Source organism: Mya arenaria, chromosome 1 (assembly GCF_026914265.1).
Source record: "Mya arenaria isolate MELC-2E11 chromosome 1, ASM2691426v1".
In the NCBI taxonomy this organism is placed as follows: domain Eukaryota; kingdom Metazoa; phylum Mollusca; class Bivalvia; order Myida; family Myidae; genus Mya; species Mya arenaria.
The window spans coordinates 38,417,740-38,437,656 of NC_069122.1; the positions used below are offsets into that span (position 1 = coordinate 38,417,740).

Sequence of the window (19,917 nt, forward strand, 5' to 3'; positions counted from 1 at the left end):
TTTGAAGTCTTCTGGTATTAATGAACCAGAAGCCGGCATTATTATTTAAAGTTATTACTAATATCATGTTTGTTTTTATTTATGTTTACATATATTTCTTTATCTTTAAGCTTAATTTCACTGCAGAGGGCTTAACCTATCTTTTTATATCCGAAGATTTGCCCCTGGGGTAAAATCCCTCCTAGTAAATCTTGCTGCCTTAAAGCAGCAAAATATTGATTTGCAAAGCAGAAGATGTGAAAGCTATATATGGATGTTTGTCCAAGATTTGGTGCTGTGGGTAAATTTTCCTCTGGAGTAAATTTTGTCCTATAAACGCATAATATTTATGGGAAGCAAGAGTACAGTCTCTAGCGATTTTATTGAGAAGCTGAAGCTGCACTCTCACAGATGGACCATTGTGACTCTTTTATTTCTTGTCTTGAAATGAGCCAATTTTGTGGCATAAAAATATCTGAAAACCAGTGATTTAAGACTGCTGATCAAATTTTTTCATAATTTTATTTACGCCCGGAGATGTTTTATGGCTAAAATCATTACTAACACTTAAGAGAAAAATAGGCATTTCAGCAGTTTTCCACACAATTGAGATCATGCTGTTCTATTGTGAGTTGTCTTACACGACTGAATTAAAGGCATTGATGCAAAAACAATTTGATTCTAAGAGATTTTGGGAAAACATGTCAACAATGTTTATCTGTGATGGTGCAGCTTTAAAAAAGAGATCCCATGATTAAATGAAATAATCTTGGTAAGGAAACAGACCAAAAGTAGCTCATTGGGTGTCATCCAGTGTGTTTTTTCTACTTTTATGGAAGTGGTGGCGAGGCCCTTTGATAGGGGAAAAATCGCCTCGTTTTGGCCAAAAGGGGAATAATACTAAAATGATTCATATAATGTTCAACTGGTTTTCAAGCCTTTTACTTAACAAACCTATGGTAATAATCATGAATTGCACTATATTGCTACAATTGCAAACTATTAAGAGGTCAATGCTCCTCAAAAGGAAAAAAAACCTTAAGGGTATTTTTTTTTTACCTGGGCAGGGGAAAAATATATATATTTTCAGGTGTGCCGAAAATAAACACTGGCGTACTTCCCATCTTAAAAAATTTAGTTTTAGGGTAAGAGGTTTTCTAGTGGTAAAGGTGTCCATGCTCGCCCAAAAGGTTGTGGGTGTGATACCCACCAGGGTTTTGTTCACTCGGTCTCTCAAAAAAACAAACAGTTTTGATACCTTAACAGGAAAACAGACTTGAGGGTGATTGATGTCAGCTTAAAGCCGTCTTTTCAATGAAACTAGAATAAATTAGTATAAACATGTATAGATTTTAATCTCTTCCCATAAAATGTTAAACTCTTACAGGTATACTATAATATTATTATTGCTTATTCAAAATAGTTTCTGAATGATTTATTAACGGGTTATCCATCCATCCATCATTAATACAAAAAAAAATGCTACTGGTGCTTTAACGTTTCAATTTAAGGTAGTTTTAATGCCAACGTGTTATCTAAGAAAAACATTAATTTAATTGCTAAATAATTATGGAAATATTTTGTTGATTACCTACCTTACATATATCGTAATAGTTGCATCACAATGGTGTTATTCAAAAATGTTATCCAGATATATATAAAAAATAATATAACGGTAAATCAATATAAATTTAACATTGATATAATCTTGATGTTAATGTCTGAACTGCACTAACATATTGTTGCATTATATTGATGGATGGCTTTCCTTAAAATATTTTCAGTGCAGAAAAAAGTTCAACAGACATAAAATACCTTGGAGTTTTTTTTACCCTTGTAGTGGTAATTCAAAATTAAGCTTTGATGAACATTATGATTTTGAGTGAAGTAAGGGGAGCTGAAATGATTAGGCCGAATAAAAAAATAATTTGGTTCAGGTTACCAAACCTTAAACATATGAAATAGGCGACTACACTACTGTTTTTGTAGTCTGTTGGTAAGAAAAGAAAATCTAAGTTTGTTTTTCAATAATGTAGTTTAAAACCTTAAAAGCTTTATTCAGAAGCTTTACCACAATTCTCCAACATCTATAATGTTCTAACATAAAGCCAAATAAAGAAAAATAGAAAGAAAACCCGTTCACTTCCTGTTTTTGAAAAAGGTTATTACCCTAACCAAACCATATCTTTTTTTTGCCTTAATGTTATGAAATAACTTCTTAAATTAGCACTAGAAAAGTTTTATATAATGTTGTTATTAAAACTTAAGATATTACCGGTAGATTAATTTGTTTCCTGTTGCAATTTGTGTTGGCAATAAAAATATTCTATATGGGGGACTTGAGTCTGATACTTTAAACTTCAGTTATTTTGCAAAGATTGGGAAGAGAGCTGTATTAAGTTATTATAAGTAACTTTTTTTGGCACAATAATATACAATAGTGGTATTTTGTTGTGGGGAAAACCAGACCCACTTGTCTGGCTTGGTGATCACCTGCCAAACTCACATGCACCCAGGTCGGCAATCAAACACCAGGGTTGCCTTGGAGAGAAGCAATTGTCCGCTAACCGGACAACCCTTAAGTCTTAAGTTTGGATTCGATCAGTGTACAAATATTGTTGAAGCACAGGTCATTTGGTTCACTTAAATAATAAAGTTCAATGACTCGCAGAAAATCCGTAGAAGGCCGCATAATGCCAAAAACATGAAGCTCACTTTAAGCTGCTCTCTCACAGATATACAAAAAAGTATGACAAAAGATCAGATAGCAAATTTTCATATATCTGTTAATGTTTCATGGCTTAAAGTGTTAAACTATTAAGTGGTTTTAGAAAAATGCATAAAACACCTATTTTTTAACTTTAATATAAAAATCTGCAATCCAATTTTTTGCCAACAGTCTTATATATAACTGCATGGTGTCCATGCATTTTCGCAAGACAAAAATAAAAAGTTGTCAAAACATTCAATCTGTGAGAGTGCTGCATTAAGACATTGTAGCCCTGAATATTTTACTAACCCAACTCATGATTAATGTTTACCAGACATGAGACTTGTGCATTTTACCTTTTTCTGCTTAATCAATGTCAATTATACAAACAATGTTTTTTCATTAGTTTTAGAAGTTTAGAAAAAAAAAGCACCAAGTGTGAAGTACTTGAAAATGATTAGGCGAAGTAAAAACGATATTGTGGTTACTGCTCCATGCTGCAGGCTAGGTAGGTAGGGGGAACAATTTTTTTTCAAATATATGTTGTTCAAATTATGTATTTGGTTGTATTGTTTACATGCATACATATTCTGGCATTAAGATTGCCATGCAAGTAACATAATACAAGCTGTAGCACCTTGTACAAATAATAGTGCCACATGGTTTATACTGAAATAATGTTTTATTTAATTTCCTTAAAAATGATTGGTTGGGTAACTGGCACCACAATGTTATTTTTGTATGGCCTTGTACAAAACAAAAAAACATTTTGGAAATGTTTAGAAGAAAGCACTCCGATCAAACATGATTTTTCCTTGTGTACCAAATGAATACATCCAATATGTTTATAGCTTTGCTTGCGTGTTTTTTTTGGGGGGGGGGGGGTAATTCGGTGCCAAAATAAGCGCCATGGCAATGTCAAAACAAAAAAATGAAAAATTACAAATTTCTATGTTGAAAAAAACATTAAATAAAAAAGAGTTGAAAACTGATTTCAGTAAGACATTTTACCCCCAAGGTTTCGTTATGTGAAGATGAAATTCAATGTTTGTATCATAAGGAACAGACCTTGTTAAAATCTATTACTTTCTCTGTTTTAAGCCATGTGGAGGCTTTTATGGGATTGCACTTGGGCCCCCATTGGTCAAGGTCACTGTTACTCAAAATAGAAAAAAACAGTTGAAAATGAATACATTTAGTTCAAGTTGCTATTTTGACCTAAGTTGGAGTTAATGGAGACCTTTTATGAGATTTTGCTTTGGCCTAAGGTCAAGGTCATTGTCACTTTTTCTAAGAATAGAGAAACTGTTGAAACTGAACATGTTTAGTTACTTTTCATTTATTATATTATAACTAAACCTTATAAGTTATGGCAAAGAGGGTTAGCCATGCATGCATGGCAAAGGTGGATTTGTTCATGCATTAGTACTGAAAAGTATATTGTCAACAAAGGAGGCTTAGCCATGCATGCATATTTGTTCATGCATTAGTACTGAAAAGTATATTGTCAACAAAGGAGGCTTAGCCATGCATGCATATTTGTTCATGCATTAGTACTGAAAAGTATATTGTCAACAAAGGAGGCTTAGCCATGCATGCATATTTGTTCATGCATTAGTACTGAAAAGTATATTGTCAACAAAGGAGGCTTAGCCATGCATGCATGGCAAAGGTGAGTTTGTACAGATACTCGATAAAACAGGACCACAAATGTATGAACCAAGGGTATTATCAATTTTCAACTTCATATCTATACTGAAAAATACCTTCTTATCTTAGATTTTATGACTTATACTCATACATTGGCCGAACCAAGAAAATGTTAGTGAAACTGCATGTTCTCTAATTAATGTCATATTCCGACTTCAGAAAATAGACTGTTTAACTGTTAGTAAAATACAAACATGTTTTCTACCGAGTCATATTTTACTGTAACAGTTTATTATTGAAAACCTGGTTTTGTTGCATTGTATTTCCTGGTTTTTATAGCATTAATTTTAATTTCTAGGAAAAACAGGTATGTCCAAATTAAGTCCAAACAATGGATTCTTTCCAAATCAAAATGACCCTGACCCTCTTCCCAAAATGGTGGCAAAAACCACTGTGCTGAAGTGATAACAATATCCATTTATTTTAAATCAAAGAAATTGTTTTTGTTGAGTGGGATTTTGGGCCCTCTTTAACAAGATAATATTTTGAATGATATATAGAGTCTGTTAGCTCTGAGTGGTAGAGTAAACAACATTACCATAATATATGATAGCATTTATTTTTGTCATGGACTGGTTCAATAGGAAGGTAAACACATTAGGTTCTAAATGATGTTGTTTTTTGTGTTACAATAAACCAGTCATGAAGGTTTTATTGATATATCGGGTCATTTACATGCATATTCCATGAGTTATTGTTTTCATTTCCAACTTACAATATTAGGGGAATGCCTATGTTAGGAGAATTATAGGCCATAAATATTAAGTGAGAAAGATCTTTGCTCTTCCTTAAGTTTTTTGTTTTCATCGAGCAAACAATTGGTACAAGCACTTATGTAATAAACATTCTTACTTGTTTATTTTATGGACAATCGAAGGGCTATGTAGTTGGACTTGAATCGTTTATTTATTAAATAAGGATGCATTCTTCTCACAAAACGGACATACACATCCGGTCGTGTGATAACTGCTAGAATATAATGAGTCATGCGCTTGCACAAAGCATTTGATAATATGAACAGGTTTATAATGTCACTGAATAGGGAAGTTAATATATATTTGAAAACAATGTAAATGTCAATAATATGCATAAATGCCATATTATGCTGAAACAAACTATGTTTTTATTTTCATGCAGATATTTCATTAAAATTGTTATTAAATTGACATATAGTTAGAAAACTGCACCATATTTTAGCTTAGGCCTAAAAAAAGACATTTGGTTAGGGTTACCTGACCCTACCTACGAAATCAGCGTGGACCCTATACCGTTTATATAGTCAGTTTGAAAAAAAAAAATGAAAAACTAATAAAAAATAAAAAAAAATGTTTTTTTAGTGCTTTTCAATATGTAGTTTAAAACATTTAATGCTTTATACAGAAATGACTTTAACACCATTTCTCCAATGATGAAAATTACTTTCTTTTATAAAGCCTAATAAAAATAAATATATAAAAAAATAATAAGCCTACCTACCCTACCTATTTTTGAAAAGGATGTAACCCTATCCAAACCATATTTTTAGGCCTTAATGTCATTTATTTTGGTGTCACATGCATATATCATGGGTATAGGTATCATGTAGTCTGGGGGCCTTTTCCCACAGCCTCTATGGTGTCAAACTTACATGTCTGCTCTCAAACTCAATCAAGCAATTCTGATCCAGTCTTTACCAAACTTAGTCACAGTTTATTATTGGTATAATATCTCGATTGAGTTTGATCAACAACTAGATCCCACAATTCACTTGGAAGAGTTTTGGCCCCTGAATTCGACCAAATTCATTTCATCCACTCTCTAATTTGAGCATTTCTTAATCAAATAGTTACCAAACTTGGCCACAATGGCATTATAGTAGACCTTTATTGTCATGGAAAAATAGTTGTCTCAGAGTGGTGAAATGAAATATTTTATTAGTTTGAAGCTGGGTAATATGGGTCCAAAACTAGGTCACTAGGTCAAATCTAAATGCTATACTTAATTTATACTGTATCCTTTTATTTCAAACAATTGCAAACAAAACTCACATTTCATACCCAATGCTAATAAGTGTCACTTACTCAGCAGGCATATTGCTTGTTTCGATTGAAATATTTCACCAACACTTGATTTCCATTCCATCTATTTTGCCTTATCAGGCGGGCGGATATCAAATCAACGAATTTGCTTTTGTCAGAATGTTATAAGCACTGAAGTATTCCAGATAACATTTATAAACAATAACTAATTATCATTTGTTATTTTTATTGCAGAAAGAATATCTCTGGGATAACAGAAAATGCTGGGAAAACTTTCCACATCAAGTAAGTATGAAAATGTTATGCAATTTCAAGGATCTAGTTAGTCGGTGAAAATGTAAAGCAAACTTCAAGTAACAAGTTAGTTTGTGAAAATGTTAAGCAAACTTCAAGTATCTAGTAAGTCTGTGAAAATGTTAAAACAAACTTCAAGTATCTAGTTAGTCTGTAAAAATGTTTTGCAAAAGTGACCCCGGGTATATTCTGGTTGTATCCTGTATTTCCCTCTGTTTCAGGACGTGACCCCCCGGTACATTCTGGTTGTATCCTGTATTTCCCTCTGTTTCAGGACGTGACCCCCGGTATATTCTGGTCGTATCCTGTATTTCCCTCTGTTTCAGGACGTGACCCCCGGTATATTCTGGTTGTATCCTATATTTCTCTCTGTTTCAGGACGTGACCCCCAGTATATTCTGGTTGTATCCTATATTTCCCTCTGTTTCAGGACGTGACCTCCGCTTTATTCTGGTTGTATCCTATATTTCCCTCTATTTCAGGACGTGACCCCCAGTATATTCTGGTTGTATCCTGTATTTCCCTCTGTTTCAGGACGTGACCCCCGGTATATTCTGGTTGTATCCTATATTTTCCTCTATTTCAGGACGTGACCCCAAGTATATTCTGGTTGTATCCTATATTTTCCTCTATTTCAGGACGTGACCCCCGGTATATTCTGGTTGTATCCTATATTTTCCTCTATTTCAGGACGTGACCCCCGGTATATTCTGGTTGTATCCTATATTTTCCTCTATTTCAGGACGTGACCCCCGGTATATTCTGGTTGTATCCTATATTTTCCTCTATTTCAGGACGTAACCCCCGGTATATTCTGGTTGTATCTTATATTTTCCTCTATTTCAGGACGTAACCCCCGGTATATTCTGGTACTACATTATAGAGCTAGGGTTCTACCTTTCACTCATGTTCTCACAGTTTCTAGATGTCAAAAGAAAAGTAAGTTTGAGTTTTAAAGTACAAATAAATAATTTGTAATCTTGTCTAATGTTTTGGAGAAGAAGTTGATACGCTGTCGAGTTGTTAATGTCATACACAAAATAAAACACTGGGCAAAGTTTAAGAACAGTTCAAGATGATCATAAGAAACTTAGTTATCAAGTGAACTTTGATAATATGCGCAAGTGTAGCAGGACCCATGATATGTAAATGAAATAGACACCATTTGAATGTCTGAAACATTCAATAATTTTAGCCTGTTGTCATAACCCTTGTTAACCGTTGATCTCACAGATCGAAAGACTGCTGCCACTTTGATGAACTGGGTATTTTGAAATATGTGACTCTATAACTATTCAAGGGATTTGATCTGTCCGGGCAATTGTGGAATTCAGCAATTCTAATGGCTCCTTGGACCCCCCCCCCCCAAAAAAAAAGCCAATTTTGTTTCTGCGGCTGAGTGCTTCAACCCCTTTGGACCAAAAGCTACATGGAACCCATCACACAAATGTTCAGTGTCAGCCCTTCAGCAGCCATATCAAAAATAAGATCCTTTTATTTTCAAAACAGCAGGAACTCACACAGTCGGTTACTGTCAAAACCTTTTGAATAAGTCAAACTGACTGCGCAGATGTGTCAGGGTTGTACCATTAGACCTTCTCCTGTGAAATATGGTACAATGATTCAGAACGTGTTTAATGTTTAACTGGTTGACATTTATTTGCAAACAATAGTAATATTATGCACATGAATATAGAATTTAAGTTTCCCCCCCGAAATCCGGATTGAGATTTTTTATCTTCAGTCGTCAAGATTGTTTTTTCCTTGGACAATCATAAGCAACAATTAAACAGAAAACAGTCTAGTAGGAAGTACATTGACATTAATATAAGTGACTTTGGAAACATTTTCAAAAGGTGTCTAAGCCCCTTCAACCATCTTTTGGGCACGAATCCCTCATATTCAAACAGTCTGCCACTGGCTATCTTTTCTGATTGACAATTATCAGCTGTCTGAACCCCGGAAAATATTTCCTATGAAACATCTGATCATCAATACTGATCTTTACTGTATAGTAATTATTTTTTTAACCTTCGCCATATAAAAAAGTCAAGGCCATTTGATGTGAACAACATCATGTTTAAATCTGCACTCTCACAGATTTACCGTTTTGACAACTTCTTAATTTTTTGTCTTGGAATGAGCCAATTTTGGCGTTAATATCTGCAAACCAGTGATTAAAAACTGCTGACAAAAGATCAGACCGCAGATTTTCATATTTCCGTTCGAAAATTAATGTTTAATGGCCAAAAGCTTTACCAACAGTTTTAGAAAAATGCATAAAACATCAATTTTTGAACTTAAGTATGAAAACTGTGATCTGATTTTTTGTCAGCAGTCTTGTATCACTGGTTTCCATGCAATTTCGCATAAATTGGCTCGTTCAAAACGTTCAATCTGATAATGCAGCTTTAACATTATTTTAGCATCCTCTTCTTCTTTTCCTTAAATATGAGACTAGGCCATTTGATGTCAACAACATGTTTTGTATCGCTCGTGGCATTGGTGATGTCGTTATATGAACACAGTTTAAACATGCTGTAAATAATGAACCTTGAGTAAGATTGATTTAATAAACTATTTGTCTGGGAGCGTTATGATAATTTGAAACTGGAATTCTGAAAATAAGGCATATTGAGAACCTTATATTTAAATAAAACAATAAAATATAGTGACTATGGCAACTGGCAAACACACATTAAATCAAGACTACAGATTTATTAAAAGATGCCTGTCACTTGTATCATTTTGAAAACAATTATTTTTACAATCAACTCAAGTCCCTTGACTTAAGTTCTGTATTACATTATTGTCGTTGAAATCTATATAATTTCTTATGTTTTGTTGTTCTATGATTTATGTGTGCATCTTTGCGTAATTAGTAGTAAAGAAGATACTTCAGTTCATAATTGTTGCTTTCTGAAGAAATTCTGCAATTTTTTGCTTAGGCCTAAAAAAATATATATGTGTTTAGAGAAACACGACCTGGCAATACCCCTTGACCCTAGAGGTGTTTTTTTTTTCGACCATAGATTTAAAAAAAATCTGTTTTGTAGTTGTTGTTGACCATTTGTACAGGTTACAATTAAAAACATGTAAAGTATTTATTAGTAAAATACAATTTACTGATAATATCACATTAAGGCCTAAAAATATAATAAATTTAGTTTGGGTTACCCGATCCTACATATGCAATCTACCGTTTTTATAGTCAGTTGTAATTGAATTGTAATATGAACTGTCAAAGCTAAATTTATACAGAAGATGACTTTAATACCATTTCAAATGAAGACAGGAATATGATGTATATACAAACCATTTTTATTTCTTTTGCTTTGTTGTTTTAACTGGATTTATTAACGAAACAAACCAACAACTACTTTGTCCCTGCACTTGTAACCTAGCATTTTTGATACCGTTGCCCTAAACTCAGATATTTTCTAAGGCCTAACAATTAATTTTAAAGTCTAAAAACACATGTTTCCATGTAAACATAATTTCCCATGGTGATAATGTTGAACCTGGCACTTAAAAGAGATGTTGAATGATTTGCTATACTCTTGTACACATGAGAGGAATAAATGCAATTAGGGGTATATATTTTTATTTGTTATGATCTAGATAAACATATTTTCCATGAAAATAAGGTGACAATTAGGTAATATTTGAGAATGAAGAATGTTTAAAAAGAGCATTGAGAAGGAATTGAAAAACGATTGATTTTCAGAAATAATTAAACGGATTATTGATTTATTATTAAAAAATCTTAATTTCACAAAATAGTTTAAAGTAAGTAAACCTAACAATGAACAAAATTGAAATCAAATTGGGAGTTTAAACATTTGTAGATTTGATTGTTCAGAGTGTTGTTAACGTTAACGACGTTGTTAAGGACATTGTTGTTGAATTTGAAATCTTTATTGCTATGAAAGTTTAATGGATACACATGTGATCTGCCGTATTTTTAACTAGATTTGAGACAACTGTTTCAGCTGCACTTGTTTTATTCAAAGATATGAGCAAATGAAAAAATAGTTCAACTTTAAAATTAACAACGGTGAAGTTATTAACGATTGTAACTTTAACAAAGTTCTGAACAATCGGGCAATTCGTTCGGGCTATATCATTATTTCATTTGATATGTATATATGTATTTTATCCAGAAATTTAATGAATGTCATTGCATTATTAAGTATTCAGTTAATATCAGTTTTTGCAAAAATGTTTAATGTTTCGTAAAACACTATTCGACAGAAAACGGAATGATGCAGAATTTATTTTGTTTTAATGAGCACAAATTTGTAAGAACCTAGACATACAATACAATGTAATTCTTGTAAAATTTGCTTAATACCCTTTCACAGGCATATTATTAGTTAACAAACTATAATAACGAGCAATTAGCTGTTTTGAGATAGAAGATGAGAGATATTAAACCTCAATAACTAGTTATTACGGTGAGATGTTTTTTACACGGCATTTCAATACTAGATTACAGGGATGGTTAAATTCAGTATTAATCCTGAAATGAGGAAAGAGAGCCTCCAATTACAGACTATTCAACAGTTGAAATGCATTAGATAGTAAGAAGTATTATTAAATGGATCTAAATGGCCTTGAAAGGGATTTTAACAGGGGTCTTAGCCCGTAAATTCTGCTTTTGGTCTGCGAGTGTAATCTTAAAGCCAAAATATGACATTCGGATGTTACTTGTCTTTAACTTAATTTTAGACAATGGGCTTCTTGACTGTTTAAAACATCACAATATATCCACGTATAATTTGGCCCTATAGTTTCCATTCTTTTACTGGTACACATATTACAAGAGAAAATGGGCTCATGACTGTGTAGCAAGGCCCATAACTCGGACTTCAATAATTGTTATGCCCTGTTTTGACTGAAAATCCCACAGAGGAGAGTATTGGGTGTTTTCTTTTGTAGTTCTCTTGTTATTGTTAATTTTATTTATTTTTTCCAGGACTTTTTTGAGATGTTTCTACACCACATAGCGACAGTGTTACTCCTTAGTTTCTCGTACATGGGCAATTATTTACGCGTGGGAACTCTCGTACTGTTGATACATGACTGTGCCGACTTCTGGGTGGAGGTGAGTGGAGCGTTATTCCATATTAATAATATACTAGCGGGCGAAAAAAAGAGAAACTGTGCAAGATACGAAATCTGTCTGAAGTGTTTGTAAGTTATTCACATGCTGGTCTTCATTAAGGTTGAAGGGTACTATCAAAAAAGGACAGGGTGATGCACCCTTCTATAACTTTTCACTTATTTTGGTCTTGGTCGTCCAGTTAACGCAGTCACTCTGGTTAGCGCACTTACTTCTCTCTTTGGCGACTGAGTTGGTTTTCCAGCCTGGAATGATGTATCGCAGCAGTTTTCCTCTTCCTTGCACTGTTCGTCTGTGTGATCGTCATAAAGTGTGTATATTTAGCATCTGGATGTCACATGATGAGTGATGATAAATATACCCAATTCTAATTTTAAACTTACTGGGTATTACAGGGTAGACAAACCCAGTAGATTTCAAAATTGAAAAATAGGTAAAAACTGCTTAAAAATAAATGGGTCATAAGCTATGTGATACATCAGTAAGCAAGATTCACTGCGTTTTACTCAATGATATCAATTTTATGGAAGTTTTTTACAATTTTCTTTTTTTCTTGTATTTGAATTATCTGGTGTCTAGTCCCTTTAAGTTGTGTTTACAGACTATCCAGAAGTATGAATTAAATAACAAAATAAACACAGTCATTTAAATAAGATATGCATTAAAGTTCGTATGAGAAGATCTTTATATCATACAACACTAACAATAAATATTGAACCTTCAACATTCTCCCTTGTATTATATGTATAAAACTACTGATAGGAAGGTGTCAAGTTTTTATCAGTAGTGATAGTATATCATATATGTCAGGTTAAAACCTCGGCCAAGGTTAACCGACTCAGTTATATTCTGTTTCCCTTTTTTGCCATTGTGTGATATATATTCATTAAACTCATATTTTCTACGCCATTGTGTGATATTCAATATATTTTCAGGCTGCAAAGTTGGCCAAGTTTGCTAAGGCCAACCAACTCTGTGATATTCTGTTTGCTGTTTACCCCATTGTGTGATATATATATATATCTAATATACCTCTATATTTTGAGGCCGCAAAGTTGGCTAAGTACACGAAGGCCAACCGACTCTGTGATATTTTGTTTGCTGTTTGCGCCATTGTGTGATATATTCAATATACCTCTATATTTCTAGGCTGCAAAGTTGGCCAAATACGCTAAGACCAACTGACTCTGTGATTTTCTTTTTGCTATTCGTGCCATTGTGTGATATATTCAATATACCCCTATATTTTCAGGCTGCAAAGTTGGCCAAGTACGCAAAGGCCCACCGACTCTGTGATATTCTGTTTGCTGTGTTTGCTATAGTCTGGTTCATCACTCGCCTTCTACTGTACCCACTGAAGTAAGTCTGAGTTTAGAGACTGTATTTAGTATACTGTATACATACTAATTTACTATAGCTCGATTGTGACGAAAGCTGTAGCTTATAGAATCACTCTCGAGTCAGTTTCCTGGGCAGAAACCAGGACTGGTGTCCATTTTGAGAGGCCATGAGAAAGTACCCCGGATGTGGATCGAACCCACAACCTCTTGGTTGAGGAGCGGACACCTATACCACTATATTACTCTCACTAAACTTTGTTTGAGAATAAGAGATATAAAAGAGTATCAGCTTACAAAACATACCTCATACTTGTGTTTGGGGCAACTGGAACTTAACAGGAAAAAGGTTTTTTTTACCCTAGATAAAAAAAATAAAAAACCAACAACTTGCTGGTCTGGTCCGATTTTGACTTTACCGGACCCATTTCAGTAACAGAAACAGCTAAAAAGTCAGTCCGAAAATTGTTCATTTTTTTCAATTTTGGGCCAAAACAGCTAAGTATGTAAAACAAGAAAGAGATTGTAAAACACAAACAGTATTTGTCAGACCACATCCCCAAATACCAGGGGACATCCTTGAGGGCGATAACATCACTAACCACTGACATCATCGCATGCACAATTTTGAAATAATTTGACATTTAAATATTTAATTTACATCATTTCTTTATGCTGAGTCTATAAATAGAACTTTAATGTATATTTTGTATGCATGAACTACTCTTTTTTTTCCTTTTTTTGAGCCTATAAATAGATTTTTAATGTATAGTTTGTGTGCATAAATAACAATTTCCCTTTTATCCTTTTTTTCAGAATCTTAAAGGCGTCATGGATACTCAGCGTTGAGATTGTAGGTTTTTTTCCGTCCCTGTATTTTTTCAACGGCTGGCTGTGTATCCTTCTGGTGTTACACTTTTACTGGTTCTCCTTGATATGCAGGGTCGCATACGATGCGCTGACGAAGAGCTCAGAAGTAAGTACGAAAGATGTAAGTGCATGCCTCTTCATGCTCTGGATGTGCTCTGGGGTCGTATTCAAAAAGCACTTCAACAGCATCAGATGGGGGTATTCTAACTTTGTGTGTTGGTGGGTTGGGGAGGGGTTTCGAGACCATATATGCACATGTAAAGCAAGGCCGATAAGTTTGACTTAAATAATTGGAGCCTAATGCCTCTTTTTTCGACATTGATAAAACATTCCAAAACTTCAATTTCGACCGTTACTCGTCATGTCGAAAATTAGCTCAGTGAGTTTCTTGTTAACACATACCTGACTTAAAATAAAGATTCTTGTATTTCTTATTACTCACAAACTGTTCAAGATATTTAAATGAAACTTGGTACACATGTTGCCAGAGACAATATATAAAAGTCAACAACTTTGACTTTCATAAATGTCGAGTAATGCCCTTTTTTGATCTTGCGATTTTTTTTTTTTCAACTTACTTTGTCAATCACTAAAAACAGTTCAAAGATATTCAAATGAAACTTGGTACACATGTTGCCAGCGACAAAGCACATGGGTATAGCGGGGCAGATAACTTTGGTCTGTATAATTGTTCATCAATGCTCCTTCATGGCAAACACAACAACAAATAACCTTTGGCGTTTGCTACGCAGCGTTCTTGTTAAATACTATTGTAACGTAATATTGACTTGATAGCATAGATTTGAAAACACACATTGTGCTTGTGAAATATCACAGCTCAGGAGATTGCAGAATATTTTAAGGGAAAGATCAAATGCTGGTTTTAGATGCTTTATGAATACAGCCCATGGGATAAATGGTCATTGAAATATTGCTGTAGCTATTAGAGACAACACATGTCTTAACTCTTGCACAATTTTAATGCATTCTAGTGGTTATAGTGTTTAAGGACAGGCAGAGGTTATTAGTTATACTTTGATTGACTTGCAAGACTGTTTTCTGCTGACTAAGTGATATATATTTGATTGGCTGTTCTGTGTACAGTTTTGGTGGGAAAAAATACAACTTGGTTATGAATTAGAGAACTTTTTCTTCATAATTTCACTTTTTGAAAAAAATAAATAATAAGCCGCAAATTGATTAATGTTGGATCCACAGAACTAGCTACAGCACTATTAAATGGCTTTTTTGATGTATTTTAATTGTAAAGTCATGTAAAATGGTGTTAATAGGTTTACTAACAACATTATGAACAATTTATATGTGTATTTTATATGGCTGTGGAATTTATAATTTGTTTCATATTTCTTTTGGAAGAGGATTATTTTTCAAGACATCTAGTACATGACATTCACTTGATAATGGCCTGATTTTTTTTTGACTGACAACATTTATTGACTGTTAAACTTTTTCATGTTTTAAAGCTGCACTCTCACAGATTGAACGTTTTGACAACTTTTTTATTTTTTGTCTTAGAACGAGCCAATTTTTGCAAAAATGCATGAAAACCAGTTATATAAGACTGCTGACAAAAAATTAGATTGATATCTATATAATTTAAGTTAAAAAATTGTATGTTTTATGCATTTTTTGTAAACCATTTAATATTAACGGTTTAAGCCATTAAACATTAATTTTCGAACAGAAATATGAAAATCTACGATCTGATTGTTTGTCAGCAATCTTTTACCATTGGTTTGAAAATATTTACGCTAAAATTAGCTCTTTCCAAAACAAAAAATAAAAATGTTGTAAAAATGGTAAATCTGTGAGAGTGCAGCTTTAAACTTTTTTATGTTTTAATTATCTTATTTAATAAAAGCTCTTTTTTAAGCAGATTTTATTGAACGTTTCATAACATTTCATAGGATATGGAAATAAATATAAAATCTTGGTTGCCTTGATTTCGGTAAAAATTGTAAGTTATATTTAAAATTTGAGAATAATATATTTAACATCTAAAAAAAAATGATACCTCAGGTGGACGATGTCAGGAGTGAATCGGAAGAGCCAGTTTCAGACGAAACCGAAAATAGTCACATGAACGGGAACTGTATAAAAGCCCAGAACGACAATGCTATGGGAAACCATGTCGACGTGGGAAACAACAGCGTCAGTAACCACAACCACACCAAGGCAGGATGATTGGGCGCCACAGGGGTGTAGAGACTGGAAAAAAATGAACATTGAAACTGTGCTGAGGTGCACAGGGGTGTGATATCGAAAATCGATCGACGTCAGAAAAAATGTAATTTAAAAATTCCCTGATCTCTGTCGCTTAATGGCATTGATTTTAAGGTTCTTTTGCGCGATCTTCTTCTTTTTCAAGGGATTACAGATTCCGTTGATGTCCCTGAGGGCACAGTGAAAATGACCAGTTGATTTTTAACAGACGTGATCAAATGCGATTTTACTGGAAATCGAATAATTTAGATTGTAATCTTAAAAGACCTACATTGTAGAAGTAACATTAAGTTACGCATGAAAGATATTGTGTAATTGCGTGTATTAATTGTTTTTCATAAAAGTCCTGGTAGGATAATTTATGATTATTTTTTCGGTGTTGATTTATGTGATTAAGTGTGAATTACAAATGAATCGGCATTTGTTATCACAAACTTCTAAAATGTCTAGATATTTTGAAAAATACTAAGATAGGTCTTTTGCCGGGATTTATAAATGAACGGGTGCTGCAAAAGAGGGTCAGGATGCCAAGGGTTAAAAAGTGCACATTAAATCAGGCTGATAGAAATTGAATGTTATGAATTTGACTGAAAATATTAGGGATTGTGTTTAATTGAAGTAATGTTACGTTTCAACTGCCAAATATGTAAGTTTGTATGTATTTATAGTCATTTAATCAGTTTAAATCAAAGCAAAGGAAATGTTTGACACACCTAAGTAATGAATTCTATGAAGGCAGAAGCGTCCCATGCTGGTCTCCATGAGGGCAAAAGGATGCACCAAAAATAACAGGGTGCAGTAACCTTCCATAACTCTTAAGCCCAAGCCCCACTAAGATAAGATGCTAAAGACACTAGGAAAATACGTTGATTTAATGTATTTTTGTATAAATCCTTATTTATGTACCAATGAAGCGCTGTTGTTTCTGCTTTAAATGGCTTTAAATGTTGTGAGTATAATGAAATTAAAACAAATGACAACAGCACAAATTGAACAAGTCTTACTTTTACATGTATAACCAACAGTTTTTGTATAACTTAGGCCAAATAAATAAAACATTGATGGTGGAACATACACCTGAATAGGCCAGGAAGATAGGGAAAAATCATTTTATTCTGACTATTCTATTGTAAACAAAGTATGCATATCATAAAGTGTATGCCCTTATAGTGCCTCAGAGTTAATATTTTAAAATCCATAATATATCTATAAAAAAAAGTACCAATACCATCATAAAGGTTGGGCGTCGTAAATTTGGGCAGTTGACTGGTACCACAAGGTTGTATTTGTTTTGCCTGATTTATGGTATAAATACATGTATTCTAAGCCTTTGAAAATATACATGAAAATAATTTAATGTTATTGTCATACATATTGTGTAATATGAAATATACTATGTAAAAATTGTACAAATTAAAAGTAGTGCATCTGTTCAAATCGCAGATAAATGTTGTTGACTATTCAGCCATTGTTGTTGCTAAGTTACGATTAAAACTGAGGCCAATTTAACAAACAATCCTCTTATTTGATTGGACATGATAGCAATCCTATCAGGTAGCCATAAAGTCTTGGGTAAACCAGTCTGTTACTCAACGCAAGATCTTATGGGGAACCAGGGGCGTTATTAGATATTATTCTTTTCCTTATCCTTAGATATGCCTCAGTGATTCCATTCAGTCTATTGGACAGTTATTTTGCAGTCCAATCAAAACACTAGGATTCTACTGTTAAACTTAAGTTAAATCGAAGTTGGTAATTGAATAATGGCCCCAGACCCTGATTTGTTGTGCTTCCTAGCATTTTACAGTACATTTCAAGTAATTGGAAATACAATTTTTTTACTTGAAATTGAATTGTTTGCGAAGGGAATCACTAATGTTTTTGGACTTGGTTTTGTGGTAATGCATCTGAAAACACTTAGTCTTAAATTATCATTATTTTACCTCAGATATCAAAATCGCAGAAAAAATACAATAAGAGTATAAAAATTAAGTTTTAGTGGGGTGCAAACCCATACAAGTAAAGTCAAGAATTTTTTTAGGAAAAAAAAACGCCACACTACCATAAAGACTATTACACCAGTAGATGGATATCTTAACTTTTTAAGAATACATTAATAACATCGTGATTATGTCAATCAGGCAATCACACGACAATGAAGTTGGTCTATGCCATTATAACCTAATTGAAAATTAAGGTCCTTAAAGACGATATTTGAGCAAATATCAACATTTGCTGAAGAGTTCCAGCTGTCAGTATCTTCGTGTAAACACTCCTAATGATTTGCCACACTTTATTTTGTAATATAAAAAAATTAAATTGTACAAACCATGAGCAAGTCCCTTTAAATGATCAATAAGGATACATTACACTAAATAAGAACCACCGCATATTTCTCCTTAGTGATAAGCGATTTTTCTAACTTGAAAAAAGCAAAGATCAATTCTTCATTAGATTATATAAGCAGACAAAAGACATTACACTGTAATAGTAATGGGCATGTCATCAGTTTCAACGGCGTTTAATGAATACTTTTACCTTGGCAATAACTCACAAATCCATTAAAGTCATTAAATGGAAGCCAAGGGCCATAACAGTGGTTTTAATGATTGTTGGGTAATGCCTGTTTTCCAAGGAAGAAAACAGTAATGCACCAGTCAATTGTAACCACAGCCCCCCCAGGTCCGTGGGTATACCGAGGATAGCCGTAGAAATGGGTTGAGTTTTTACCTGACAGGTGGCCCCGCAGTGCCGGGTGAATGCGGTGGTTTTGTCTTGGCACCAAAAATAGTGGGGAATAGGCCGTCCCTGAGGTGCGGGGGCATTTGGCGGGGATTTTACCACCAGTTTGTCCCCGCAGGGCAGGGATTTAGCCCAGGCTTGGCTGGACCGAAAGTCAAAGTTCCCGCTATTCCCTGGACCAGGGGGGCCCTGGTTACAATTGACTGGTGCATAAGAAGAAGGCTAACATGCACTTGCAGTACAATTGCTTAAATAAATATATATATATATATATATATATATATATCAGTGTTAGGGTTAAGACGCATCATGAAAACGACCCTCTCGGTTACTGATTATTGAAATAGTGCTTTAGTTAAAAACGTAGACAAGAAATTTTATTATAGCTTTTAAGTGCTCGTAGGCCACACCAATTCAATTTTTTGTTTGACTGATATTGGCAGCTAAAATTTGCGCACTGTTTGCATTACATTAAAAAATAGTTTTCCTTTTTAGTTTTAATACTTTATATAAGTAATATTATAAACATTGATATTGTTGTTGATATTTTCTGAAAAAAAGGTGGGGTAAGTCCGTCTAACAAAACATGAAATTGGTGTGGCTTTAGTTTTTTTGGTAGAAGAGTTTTTTGCTATTTAAATGTCATCTTTATACCCTATTGAAATTAGATTAAAGTCCATCATTGTAACTGAAGTGACAGTTTATGAACATTTTGAATAAACATGTATATTTTGCTACAAGGCATATCAAAATGAAATGTGTAATCAAAAATCAGAAAATTTGATAGAAAAAATAAATTAAGTAAGAAAATGACTTTAGATGTTTTATAAATAAAGGGCCTGTTTTGTCTGTAGGAAACAAATGTAATTGTAAATAAACGGTTAAGGT

General features: G+C 33.5%; 1 protein-coding gene across 2 annotated transcripts in view; it reads left to right on the forward strand.

Annotated features, from left to right (window-relative positions):
• The window catches only part of LOC128225445 (ceramide synthase 5-like), a 41,690-nt gene extending 23,939 nt beyond the window's left edge, over window positions 1–17,751 (forward strand). The window contains exons 5-10 of one of the 2 annotated variants that reach the window (XM_052935396.1): window positions 6,652–6,702; window positions 7,558–7,650; window positions 11,690–11,818; window positions 13,089–13,195; window positions 13,990–14,164; window positions 16,084–17,751. In XM_052935396.1, the coding sequence (XP_052791356.1) occupies window positions 6,652–6,702; window positions 7,558–7,650; window positions 11,690–11,818; window positions 13,089–13,195; window positions 13,990–14,164; window positions 16,084–16,248 (720 nt within the window). In that variant the 3' untranslated portion in view covers window positions 16,249–17,751. The remainder of the gene's footprint in view (window positions 1–6,651; window positions 6,703–7,557; window positions 7,651–11,689; window positions 11,819–13,088; window positions 13,196–13,989; window positions 14,165–16,083) is intronic. The other variant, XM_052935446.1, reaches the window with a different exon arrangement.
• The last annotated feature ends 2,166 nt before the right edge of the window (window positions 17,752–19,917 follow it).